This window comes from Tiliqua scincoides, chromosome 3, assembly GCF_035046505.1.
Source record: "Tiliqua scincoides isolate rTilSci1 chromosome 3, rTilSci1.hap2, whole genome shotgun sequence".
In the NCBI taxonomy this organism is placed as follows: domain Eukaryota; kingdom Metazoa; phylum Chordata; class Lepidosauria; order Squamata; family Scincidae; genus Tiliqua; species Tiliqua scincoides.
The window spans coordinates 72,292,460-72,305,953 of NC_089823.1; the positions used below are offsets into that span (position 1 = coordinate 72,292,460).

At 43.4% G+C, this 13,494-nt stretch overlaps 1 protein-coding gene across 4 annotated transcripts in view; it reads left to right on the plus strand.

Moving 5' to 3' along the window:
• DMD (dystrophin) overlaps positions 1-13,494 on the plus strand; it is a 1,248,719-nt gene that overhangs the window by 1,059,640 nt on the left and 175,585 nt on the right. For all 4 annotated transcript variants that reach the window (XM_066619666.1, XM_066619670.1, XM_066619667.1 and 1 more), the window contains one exon: positions 9,949-10,027. In XM_066619666.1, the coding sequence (XP_066475763.1) occupies positions 9,949-10,027 (79 nt within the window). The remainder of the gene's footprint in view (positions 1-9,948; positions 10,028-13,494) is intronic.

Here is a 13,494-nt window from a genome sequence, read left to right on the forward strand (position 1 = left end):
AGGTGGGTCCTGATAGTGATATAGGTTAAATATAGGAACTTACATTGAACTGGGCACTGGGGAGGGCTGAAAACCTCACTGATTTATTTGGAAAGGGAGTGTCATTGCAGGCAGGCTACAGAGAAAATTCACTTGGTGAAACAGGACTGGCTTCCTCTTATTTAATTATTTTTCTTTAATTTAATTATTTATAATTATTTTAATTTGCTTGATGATGTCACTTCCAGCCATGACATCTCTTCCAGTGCGTCCCGGACAGATTGTCATTCTAAAAAGTGGCTCCCATTGCTGAAAGTTTGAGTACCGCTGCCTTAACTCAAAATGGACCAATGAGACATCTTCAGGGGGTGACACCTTAGTGACCAAAATTGTGGAAATTGTGGCTTCTTGGAATAATACCTTCATGTTATATACCATTTGATGCAGAATTTCATCTATTGCTTGTGGAAAAATATTCACTGCATTTATTTTCTGGCCATTATTATTATTATCTATTTCATGTCATGACTATTACTATCTCTCAGTCTCACCTACCTCATAGGATTGTTGTGAGGACAAAATAAGGGGAGGAACCATGCACACCACCCCAAGCTCCTTAGAGGAAAGGTGGTATAAAAATGTGAAAAATAATTATGTTGTATGGGAATGACAAAAATTTATGAGCCCCAGGTGTCACATGACCTAGCTACGCCACTGACTTGAGGCACGGTATATGTATCCATGTGGGTTTTAGGATTTCTTTTTCAGCAAGAGGAACAGTCTGACAAAGTCATTGAGATTATCAGTTGCCTAATAATTATATGATGCCTATATGTGGAGTAATGCCATGACCCTAACATTTTGAAAATGGAAATGAATAATATCATTCAAAATAATTAATCATTATATAGTTTCCTGTAAATTTTAATATTAATCAAACATATATGATTCCCCCCCCCCCAAAAAAAAAAAATAAAGTTCTTGGCTCTTTCCATTTCTGTCCAACCCTGCACGAGGTACCAGGGCCTTGTTAATCTTCAGTGCTGCATATCAGCTGTTCAAATCAATAATGAATTTTCTTTCTCTGAACTTTTCATTAAGTAGTATGTACAAAACATGCTTCTTTACGTCTAACCTTATTCTCCTGTAGGAAATAGGGTGTAACTGATTTTCAGTAGCTCAGATTTTTCCATTTATTGATCTTTGTAGTGAAAAGCTTCACCCAGGTTTTGTGTTTGGCGTTTCTGAGCAAGTGACAGAAAAGAAAAGGGGGGGGGACTTTTGAGCTGATGGGAGGAGTGCTGAGTAGCAGTCAAGACGAAGTTGCAAAAGTGACAGGACTCTTCAGCTAGAGTTAGAAAGCTTTGGAAATGTTGTGAATATGGCTGAGGTGGAATTGAAGAAGATTGTTTCATTATATGGTGTATCTATTAGAATGAGATATCCGTTAGATATTCACACTGTAGACACAGGGCCCAGTCCTACCCAGTTTTCCAGCACTGGTGCAGCCGCAATGCAGCCTTGAAGTAAGGGAACAAATGTCCCCAGACTTTGAGAAGGCCTCTGTGATTGCCTCGACACCACAGGAAGCAGTACATACCCCATTGGCACAGCAGCACCAGCACTAGAAAATTGGATAGGATTGGGTCCAGAGCCTGCTACATTTTTCTCTTTTTGATAGACCAAATGTGTAAGCCTGCTGATTATAATATTTCATTATTGGAGTACTACATTAGCTGCTTGGATGAGATGTTTGGAGAGTTTTAAAATTTTATTCCTTCTTTCTCTATTGCTGTTGCTCAGAATAAGCTATGCTTTTTGTGCTGCTGTATTGCAGTTTGCCACCATATGAATGTTTATTTTCTCTTGCTGATGCCTGTCTCTCTTCCACACACTTAAAAATGCTAATTTGATTTTTGCATCCTTTGTAATTTTCCTGTGTTTAAATAGAAGACAGACTTACCGTGTAGTTAATGCCCTTCAGTACCCTTAGAAATGGTGAATTACTCTGAAGACTTTTGGAGGAGGGGGTTTGATGTATTTTACATGATTAATAATTTACAAAAGGTAAGCTTAAATGTAAATGTTGAAGCTTCATCAGCACAATGGGCAAGACCTTCCTGATCTCTTGGTCATTGCCACTTCTATTAAAAAGGGGAATAAAATAATTTGAAATCATAAATCCCACTTTTGAAAAAAATCCTGAAGGATGTGCAGCCAGGATCTGACCATATTTGTTAATGCCTTAAAAATGGTCCCAGATCAGGTGAAACATAATCTCAGTTTTATTAAAGAAAAATAAACAACTACATTTTTCATTTTGCTTCATGATCACAGAATTCCAGTCATGTTGAACTGGAACAAAGAGGCAGGAATGTGAATCTTTGACTGCCCTTCCTTATTTTAGAAAATTTACTACAGATCAAAAATAGCTCATGCAATTGTAGAGCTATTCTAATGGCAGTGTAATTTGGTTTAATAATAGTGTGAAGAGGAAAAGCTGTTTGTTCATAGTAGTATTAGAAAAAAATGTATTTTTTTTACCAGAAGTAATAATAAATAATTTCATAAAATGAAGATGAGAAAATCAGTGTGCAGTGGAGAGTCGATTTTCTAGATATTTTCCTTAATTTATGAGTTTTCTATGGATCCGTATCATGAAATAGTAATAGCATGGTCTAACAGATAGCTAAAGATTAAGGATGTGCACAGAGTTTAATCTTACCTTATAAGCAGGAAATGTCATCTATCCCTTCCCTGTAAAAGTCTCTGAGAACATTCAGCTGAAATAATTTGAACACCCTGGTATGCTGTGATAGATGATGGGTTTAATTTCACAAAGGATATGCACAGACCAGCCATTTTCAACCACTGTGCCATGGCACACTGGTGTGCCACAAGTGGTCCACAGGTGTGCCACAGGAATTTGGAGGAAGGCCATTTATTAATAGTGCCAATGGGAGATGTGAGCCCCCACAGGCAGCATGGTGTGCCTTGTCAATTGTCAAAAACCTGGTGGTGTGCCTTGACCGTTTTAGTGTCTTATCAGTGTGCCATGAGATGAAAAAGGTTGAAAATCACTGGCATAGACCCTCTGAATTCAGAGTACTGTGTCTCCAGTTGTTTCCCAAGCTATATGACATCTTTTGAACATTGCCACTGGATGTTGTGATATCCTTAGAATAAGGGTTTTTTGGAAAAGATGCAATATTACATGGAGGATGGGTCTCCCAGTCAGTGGGGTCACTAGGGTTTGCATCACCTGGTGCGGGAGACCAGTGTGACACCCTCTCATAATGGACCTCCTCCCATGCAGTGGGTGGGGCAATGATCCTGAGGAGTGGGTGTGGTGATGTATCATTGCTCCGCCCCACATCACTGCCCCCCCCCATCATTAAAATTGGACCTTTAAATTACAAAATCATACACACTGCCTAAATGTACACATTTCTGGAACTGAACTTGATTCAGCTTATAAAATGCTAGCTTCAACAGGTTTAGTCTTCTGGCTTCAATAGAGGACACACTTGTTCTATACACACATATTCTGGTTTTCAATGCTTTCTGTGTGAAATCATACTACAAGTAATGTTCAACGTCATGTGAAGAGTCATCACAGGATGTCACATGGAGAATCATAGAAATCAGAGTTGGGACCTTCAAGATCATCATGTCCAGCCCTCTGCCAGTGTAGAGTGTCCACAGCTACAACATTCCAGACAGAAGCTACCCAGCCTCTGCTTAAAGATACAGTGTCACTCTCTTCAAAAGCCTTCAAACCTACAGCTGTTCTCAGCTCTAGGAGATTTTGAGTTCCTGTCTCATTATTTCCCTACCAATAGTACTAGCTTGAATATCATCACTCCTTGTTCTTCCCTAGCTCTCCCCTCAACAAAACAGAAATCAAAAATTCAACATCTTGAATAATTCCCAGTTTTGTAATTGGAGCACATATATCCTGTGAACTATATATGCAATTGTGCAAATGCTGCTCTGTGATATACCCTACAACAGGGGTGTCAAACTCGTTTCATACAGAGGGCCAAAGTTAGCATTCAGGGCTCCACCTGAGGGCCAGAAGTGATGTCATTAAACAGAAAGTGACATCATTAAGCAGCTAATGGCCAGAAATCAGACCCTGTTCTCATATGGAAACTCATTAACTGCAAATGACATAAGAGAAAGATTTGGGAAAGCCCAATTTTCATGTGGGCTGCCATTTCAGCTGTAACACCTCAGCAGCTGAGAGCCTGATAAAAAGGCTGGGGGGGAAGGGGGCGCATCCAGCCCCCGGGCCTTATGTTTGACACCCCTGCCCTACAACTTCCAGTGCTCAATTTCAGTCAAAGGAGGAGACTGCAATCCCACACATCCTTACTTGGGAGTAAGTTCAGTTGAATACACTGAGGCCAACTCCTAAGTAAGCATGGATAGAATTGCATTGTAACCCTTGTAGTACTGCCCTGACACTGATCCTGCTGGGATGCAATATTACAGAGAGGCAGGCATTTCCAGGCTTCCCCTCTCCCCTTCTCCTGCTTCTGACTCTTGCAACTCTCTCTACAGATATCCCCCCCCCCATTTGTTTGTTCTGTTCTATTTGTCTGGGGTGGGAAAGAACAGTGGGGGGGGGGAAAGGAAGTTTTAAAATGTAGAAAATGTTGGAGAAGGCAAAAATCTTGAAAATATACAGGCTGAGGGAGTGAGGAAGGTAAAGAGAAGCCCAAGGAGGAGACAAATTTGCTGAGGGTTTCACAAATGTCTCTAGTCCCACACACAGCATCAGGGCTACAACTAGCTCAGCCCTTTGCTCCCACCTTCCTGCAGTTGGCTAGCAACAGGGGATCTCCACCTCCCCTTCTACTTTTGCAGAGCATTATTTCAGATTTCTAGTGGCTGCCTTTTTTTGGGCAACAAACTCCCTCCCCCCCATCATTGTGGGGGGGGAGGAAATCCTCACCTCCACACCATCACTCTCCTTGTCCTCTCTCTGGGCTTCTGAGTGCAGCCTGCAGTTGGGGCACATCCAGCCACGCAGAAACAGAGTAGTTCCAACCCCCTCCCCAAAACAAAGGCAGAACTGAACCCTCCCTTCCAAACAGGCAACTCACTGGGCGTGCAGGCTTTGTTTTTAAAGGGACAGCAGCCCTTCTGCGCTTTTCTGGGAGTAAGCCCCATTGACTTTAATGTGACTTACTCCTGAGCAGACATGCAGGGGACTGGGCTCTAAGGCTGCAATCCTATCCATGCTTTCCTGGGAGTAAGCCCCATTGACTGTCATGGGACTTACTTCTGAGTAGACATGCAGAGGATTGGGCTGGAAGGGCTGCTGTCTCTTTAAAAACAAAGCCTGCTTCTTGCAAGCGCAGCGAGTTGCCTGTTTGCAAAGCAAATGCCAGGCAGCTGGGAAACAGGTAGATAGAGGAGCAGCAGAAACTCCCCTTACCTGTGCACAGAGAGGGAGGAGGACAGGCTGCTGGCAGCAGGGACGTGCAAAGCCCCCAGGCTGCTCGGGTGAGGACTGGGAGGAAAGAGGGGAGGGCACAAGAGTGCTACGCCCCAGCAACCTCCAGCCCTTCGTTTGCAGGGAGAAGCCCCTCCAAGATTGAGCTGGAGGTTGCCATGCATTGCGTGCCTCAAAACCCTCCAAACTCCGGCAGGAGGCTCTTGCAGCATCACGCATGTGCGAGGCTTGCCTCAGAAGCCTCGGCTGCACTTTAAGGCAGGAGTTTCCTTGGAAGGGCAGGGGCGGTAGCTGGCGCGTCACCCCCCCTCCGTGTGTCACCTGGTGCTTCCTGCACCCCCCCCTGCAGTCCCTAGAGACGCTACTGCTCCCAGTGGCCACTTCCCATCTTAGCCAGAAATACATCATTCACATTCAGTGGCAGTATACCTCTGATTGCCAGATGCTTCGAACAAACAAAAGCAAAATGAAGGTTGCATTCCACCCTTGTAAACTACCCAACAACATCTGAGATATTGTTGAAGACAGTGTGCTAAGCTAAAGTAGTCCTTTGACACAATCCAACATGGAAATTCTTGTTCTGAGATTCTGGCATCAAATCTCTTTGAATGATTGGTTTCCTATATCTGAAATAGAGAACAATATTAATATTGGCTGTAGATGTATTGGTATTCGCTATAATACCTTTTTTTTTAGTAGTTTTAGCTGCAAATTTGCAGGGGCTTGGCTGCATGTACCACTTTAGCAGAGGCAGGGCGCGATTGCTCCACTTTTGCTTTCAAGGCTGCAGGGGAGCCCTGCAGAAGGTTGCACAGAAGGTTGAACTCATAAATACCCTTTCTCAGTGGTTGTCAAACTGGTGGGTTGTGACCCACCAGTTTGTGTAATGCTTCCCTTGTCCCTTTAAGGGGCAGGGGAAGAGAAGAGGCAGGGAAGAGATCGTGTCTCTAAGGGGGGGGTGAAGGGGGGCGTTTCACTTACTTGAACTCAGTGAGGGCTGCTGGAGGCTGCAAGAGGTGCAGGGAGCCCAGCGCAGCCCTCTGCAGGGCTCCCTGAGGCTTGGAATCTTGAAACAGAGTAATCGCAAAGCACTTTCTGTTTGCAGGAGGTGCTTTACAATTGCTCCATTTCAAGGTTCAAAGCCTTGGGGAGCCCTGTGGAGGGCTGCGCTGGGCTCCCTGCACCTCTTGAGCCTCCAGCAGCCCTCACTGAGCCAAGTAAGTAAAAGCACCCCTCCTTTGCCCCCCATAGGCACACAATCTTACATAAGAACAGCCCCACTGGATCAGGCCATAGGCCCATCTAGTCCAGCTTCCTGTATCTCACAGCGGCCCACCAAATGCCCCAGGGACCACACCAGATAACAAGAGACCTCATCCTGGTGCCCTCCCTTGCATCTCGCATTCTGACATAGCCCATTTCTAAAATCAGGAGCTTGTACATGCACATCATGGCTTGTAACCTCTAATGGATTTTTCTTCCAGAAACTTGTCCAATCCCCTTTTAAAGGCGTCCAGGCCAGACGCCATCACCACATCCTGTGGCAAGGAGTTCCACAGACCAACCACACGCTGAGTAAAGAAATATTTTCTTTTGTCTGTTCTAACTCTCCCAACACTCAATTTTAGTGGATGTCCCCTGGTTCTGGTGTTGTGTGAGAGGGTAAAGACATCTCTCTATCCACTCTGTCCATCCCCTGCATAATTTTGTATGTCTCAATCATGTCCCTCCTCAGGCGCCTCTTTTCTAGGCTGAAGAGGCCCAAATGCCATAGGCTTTCCTCATAAGGAAGGTGCCCCAGCCCCGTAATCATCTTAGTCGCTCTCTTTTGCACCTTTTTCATTTCCACTATGTCTTTTTTGAGATGCGGCAACCAGAACTGGACACAGTACTCCAGGTGTGGCCTTACCATCGATTTATACAACGGCATTATAATATTAGCCGTTTTGTTCTCAATACCTTTTCTAATGATCCCAAGCATAGAATTGGCCTTCTTTACTGCCGCTGCACATTTGCTTTCAAGGCTTGTTCTTATGTTCTTATGGGATAGATCTTGGGGATCGCTTCCCTGCCCTTGCCCTTCCCTCGCAAAAACTTACTGAGGAAATAAAGCTCCCTCAAAGTTTGGGAACCACTGCCCTATCTGATAAACATGCCTACTGCCAATGTGGCTTAAATAGTCTTTTATTATGCTAAGTAGAGACCTGCAAGTTCAATGGCAAATTGGGCAAAGGCATTGTTCAAAGGCATTGTTGAACCATATTGGTAATTCACTGGAGATATGTTTCAGGAGCAAACTACCCTTGATTTTACTCCTTTCCCTTTTCTCATATTGCCCAGATAATTATGGCTTATCAAAAAAAGTAAGTTTTTAGGAAAGACTACAAAACTCAATAATTTTAGGGATGATGAGAAGTGAAAAAGGGGTCAGTTAGACTAGATGCCAGCTGAAGCCTGCTGAACATATGCACACCTTCACCTCCTTATGAAGTAGCTTAAAAAGACTTTGGAAATAATTATCTAATGTGGATCATGTCCAATCTTTGTCAATAATTGTTGTTCCCATTTCACCACTGTCTTTGGATAGTCTGGTTACGATAGGGGCAGAATCAAAACCAGTTGCATCCATGTTTGTTTGAGCACAACAAACCTCATGGTAGGGATCTTCCCAGTCTCCTCCTCCCCATTTTAGCACCCCACCACTGCAACTAAAGATTGGAAACCCTTGGAAACACTATGGGATGTGGCTAGGGCTGCGGTTTTCAAACTTGCAGGGAGTTTGAATCCCGCAGTAAGTCTTTGCAGGGGCGGGGGGAGGCAGCAGCAGCGCAATCCCCAGGGTGGTGCCACTCAGGGGGGCTGCAGGGGCTTGGTGCACTTGCCCAAGCCCCCTGCAGCCCCCCGGGGGTGCGGAGAGCCCTGCGCTACCTTCGGCAGGGCTCCCCAGGTCAGGGAGGGTGACAGCGGAGCGATTGCACCCGGCTCTGCTAAACCGGAAGCGGTGCGTGATCACTCCTCTTCCCCTTTTGACTGGGCTGCAGGGACTGGGGTGCACCCTCCAGTTCCTGCAGCAGCCGTCCCTGGCTGTGGGGAGCCAGGCACAAGCGCCTGCAGGGCTCCTCAGGTCAGGGAAAGTGAGAGTGGAGTGATCACGCTCCGCTCGGAGGCGGGCAGGGCAACAAGCTTTAGGGGGGCAACAAGCTGAGCTTGACACCAGTGGCCAAAATTGTGAAAAAATTGGTATGTACAAATAATACCATCATCGTTAGAAAGGTAATTTAAAGCAGAATGTAATGAAACAAACCCATTTGAATATCTGTATTCTATCAAAAGTTATGACCTATTAACCATAAAACAAAAACGCAACTGCCTCATGGAACAAAAAGTAGATTTTCTTAACTCAAAACTGACCCATGAGACTGATTGTTCTGAGAGCCAATGAGATGTTGTTATGATACAGCATGGAATCACTAAGGTGTTAATATGAGTCAGCTCTCATTTCCATGTATGGAAGTACACAGGAGTACACAGGTACTCCTGCTAACTGGTAAAGAGGTACTTTTTCAAGTGCTGCTCCTCTTATATTTAGCAGGGGTAGAATAACCATCCCTCTTTACCCCAACACAGTTTCTCTAACCAATAATTTACTTAATTAAATTTGATTTTGTCGTGGAGGATGGCTACAAAATCTTCTTTGATCCAGGTAGCATATAGCTGTTTTATCTATGCCACTGGCTAGGGAGAGGTGGCTGATGAAGTGTGTGGTGAACTGCTGGGGGGAGGAGGCAGGTTTCCCCCCAATTTGCACTTTTTAAAAAGCCAGAGTGTGATGTCACTTCTGGTTGTGACATCATTTTCAGGGCATCATTTTGAGCTCTGCACCGGGCTACATGTTCATTAGCTACACCACTGATTGCATGGATACTAGGGTCTGCTCCTGAAGTTAACACAATTACTTGGAGCCTCTGGAGGCATCTCCTGGGTCATGCCAGGCTAGCAACCCACTCTATTGGCCTTTGCAGGCCACAAATGTGTTCCCAAACACATTAGGGTTGTGATCCTGCACATAATTATACATATCTGTTTGACTTTCATCTCTGTCATCTCTGCTTACAGGAATGCAACCCTGTGCACAACCAGTACTCAAATTATGTGGGAATGTGTATTGACGACCCTACATGAAATCCACAAGCTTCACCGCTTAACTCCACCCAGTTTTTGCCAAAATATAGTATCCCCATAGTCTTCTAATAACAATATGCAAGAGGGCTGCCTTAAAAAGTGAGGAGGTGGGGTACTTTTACCCCTCCCCCATCTCAGTTATTTGAGCACTGTATAGGACTACAACCATACATTTTGTTTTCTTTGTGTAAAATTTGAATTCAGCTATTTTAAATTGTTGCAGCACTACTCTTAATTATACAGACATCTAACAGTAGTGTTTAATGAGGTACCTGACTTTGTTGTCTCCTTTATTACACTGAGTCTTTTTGCCCTCTACCCAGGTGGCCATTGATGAGCGTATCAGGCAGTTGCATGAGGCCCATCGGGATTTCGGCCCTACTTCTCAGCACTTCCTTTCCAGTAAGTAATTGCTCACCTTTTTTTTTGTGCTAACTTGTGCAGTGCTTCTTAAGACTTTTAAAACTATGTTATATAGTCAGTTGTGCTAGTGGTGACAGCTAGGGTTTCTTATCTGTGCTTTCCTTAGAAAAACATGAATATGGACAGCTTTACAACCCAGAAGTTAAGAGTCAGTGTGAGCCAAACTTTTACTCAGAAGTCCATAAAATTTCAATTGAAACAGAAAATGCAAGCTCTCCCCCCTCCTTAATAAAAGAACAAAAACACACATCTCACAAATAGCAAATAATGTGATACATTTGTGTGTAGACTGTACCACTTCAGACTACAGGAAATGAATTTTCTGATGGAATGCTTTGCTATAAGCAATATCCTACACACAGAAAAGTAGATGCCAGAGTAAAGGGTTCTCCCTGGCATCCTAGTTTTCTTGAGCAGGTATTTTTGTGTGGGTGGGTGTGGCGGGAGCGGAATTCAATTATGTAAATTCCCCATGTGCAGTCTGGTATAAGTCAGATGGTGCTTTATCTAGTGTTTGTGTGGTCTAGGTCTAGAATTTCACTGTCCTTTTCCAAGTATAGAATTTTTTCTCAAATATTTGTCAACTTCAAAGAAATATCTGTTATTCAAAAAATACAGTGGCTTGAGGAAGTGCAAGGTCTTGTTCATTCATGTGCCTGTTCTCATGATAAATAAGGTGCTTGTGGAGGTGTGTATTTCAAGGACTCTGGAGCGTTGCAGTGCACTCCTGTGCACCCGCTCCAAGTGCCACATTTTACTTTCTCCCACTGAAGTCAATGGCAACTATTCACTTATTGGATAGAATGTAAAGGGGTACAAGGGCAGTCCAATCCCAAGTCTCCCAGTGCCCATGGCTCCAGCAGCACCAAAATGGTGACCAACAGATGCTGTGGGTATTGGGATGCTTCTAGATGCCAGAGTCACCTCAGGGGTAGGGAGCATTTGTTCACTTACCCTGGGTAGGCAGCTGTCAGTAGCAATCGGTTTCCTTGCCTCTGCACCCACGTTTGAGTGGGTGCAGAGTCAAGGACACTCATGTTGAGTCAATTAGCTCAGGAGAGGGATTTGGATGCAGTGGCAAGGCTGCCACTGACTCCACTCCCCTCCCAGGCCTGATCCTCCCCTCCCTTCACTCTCCTTCTGCCCCCATCCCATCCATTCCCTGCCTTCCCCTGCCCCAAAAATACCGCTGGCAGTCTATGTGGTGTTGAGGCCCCTCCTTTCCTGTGTCTTACGGCATGTTAGCAGCACTGGAGTTCAGCGCCGGAGCTAGGGTCAGTTGTATTACTGGAAAGGGGAAGGTTAGTCTGTGCTTGGTGCCCTGCACCAGAGGCAAGGTGTCATATTCCCCTTCTCTTTTTTGTCCCAGATTCCTGATTGCTTTCATTGTCTCATAGAACTTAATGGAAGTCATTAGAAAAATCCTTATCACCCCTTCCAGGGGTTCATTGTTTGGGTCTGGTATACATATGCAGCAGAACAAGATGGTGGAATAAACTATCTTTTTGCATTGGATCACTTTTTTGAATGGTTTTTTGCATGAGCAATTCCTTGCATGTAGAAAATTAGCACAACAGGGAGCAAACCCATTTGGAACCTTTTCCAAAGTAATACTTTGGAAGTATTGAAGTAATATTTGTAATAATACTTTTGTTTTTGCATAGAATGCGAAAAAATGGTGTCTTTCTACCCCATATTGACTGTGTGAAACAGAGCAGTCCCTCTGATACCTCATTCCACTGCATGTGTTGATCAGTCCTTGATCTTGCTAGAATGAGATAGAATATTTGAAAATGGCTTTTATGGTAGAATATATACAAAAGGCATAAGAGCTGGGTGACCAGATATCATAACCACAAAAGAGGACATGGCATCCCAAAATGTAGGACACCCAAGAAAATGTAGGACACAACAAAACATTTGTATATTGATTTCATGTGGTTAATTTAAACAGTGGTTGATTTAAACTTATTATTGAGTTTAAAACTATATTACATATAATTTATGAATTATAAGAAGGCTATACATGCTGCCTGCAGGAGCCCACTCACAGGGAAAAGGAGATTTAAGTTATTTTCCAGTGCACGAGACTAAAAAGAGGACATTGGTCATTCTGCAGTAATGTAATATTTATGTAATATTTAATATGTTTATGTAATATTTCTGTGTAAGTACCATATCTGCAAAATCTCATGGGACAAGCAACGCACAACAAAGTTTGTGCTATGAAATAAAATTAGATACTTTGGTATTAGTGCAGTTAGGATAACCTTGCTAAGAAAAGATAAGAAATTGAGCAATGGAGTTCTTTCTACTGCACTGGATACATATTTTGTGAATATGTTAGAGTCCCGGCCCAGATTGTCTGACCTATGTATGTGTGATCTACTTGAGGAATGGCAAAAGAGCTGGAAAATATAACCTTTCAGGCCCTTCCACTCAACTGAATCCTTGTTTCATAATAATTCATTAACTACTTTTTATTTATGAGGAAGCTCATTTGGTCCAAGGTATGGTGTATTCAATGAAAAGAGGGAATTTGAAGGGTAAAGCAAACACTGGAAAAGGAGTCTGGGGGGAAAATGGAGCAAACGCAAATAAACAATTGGCCTAGTCTATGGGAATAAGAGACAAATGTGGCATCTGTGAAAACCTGCCTGGACTTTTACGAGGAAATCTGCAGATATTACTGCCTGTTAGGGCTCCAGCCAACAAGGCTAAAGTCCTCTAAAAGCTTATTTGAGGATACAGGTTCCATCAGTCTCCTACAATTCTGTAAGGGATATGAACATACTCTGTGATAGGTTTTTTCTATCATACCCTGTGTTGGCTACTACTGCATGTTATGATCATGCATATAAGCCACACACAGCACACGTTTGTATATATCTACATGAAAGTGAAACAAGGATGATGATTCCATTTCTTAGAATCTCACTGAGAACTTACTCTGAACTCACTGAGGTCAAGGGATTAAGCACTTTTGTATAGAAGGAAAAGAATTCTGGATAACAAAAAAGTCTTGCACAAAGATAATTTGTAAACTACTACATTATCCATTGAATGTGCTTCTTTGAAAATGTTCCCTCAGGTTTGTTTAGCACAGATGTTTCCAGCTGGTCATTACCTTTTACATTAATATATTGGCTTAACAGGGCGTATTTGTCTGCTTCCAGTTATGGTATCTTGAATGCTGCCTTTTAAACTCAAGTTTTATTCCATCTGCAACTTGTGCACAGTTGTTCAGCAAGGTTATTATACTGATCGCCGACTGAGAATATGAGAAAACCAGTTCACTTGCTTTCTTATTAGGGAGTTTTAGTCCTTGAAAGGGCATCCCATGTCACTCGCACACACCCCAGAAGTTGGTTGTGATCAAGTACTCATTTAAAAATTATGTTCAGTCATGGACACTACAGTTCATCCATTTACCAGGATAGTAGGAG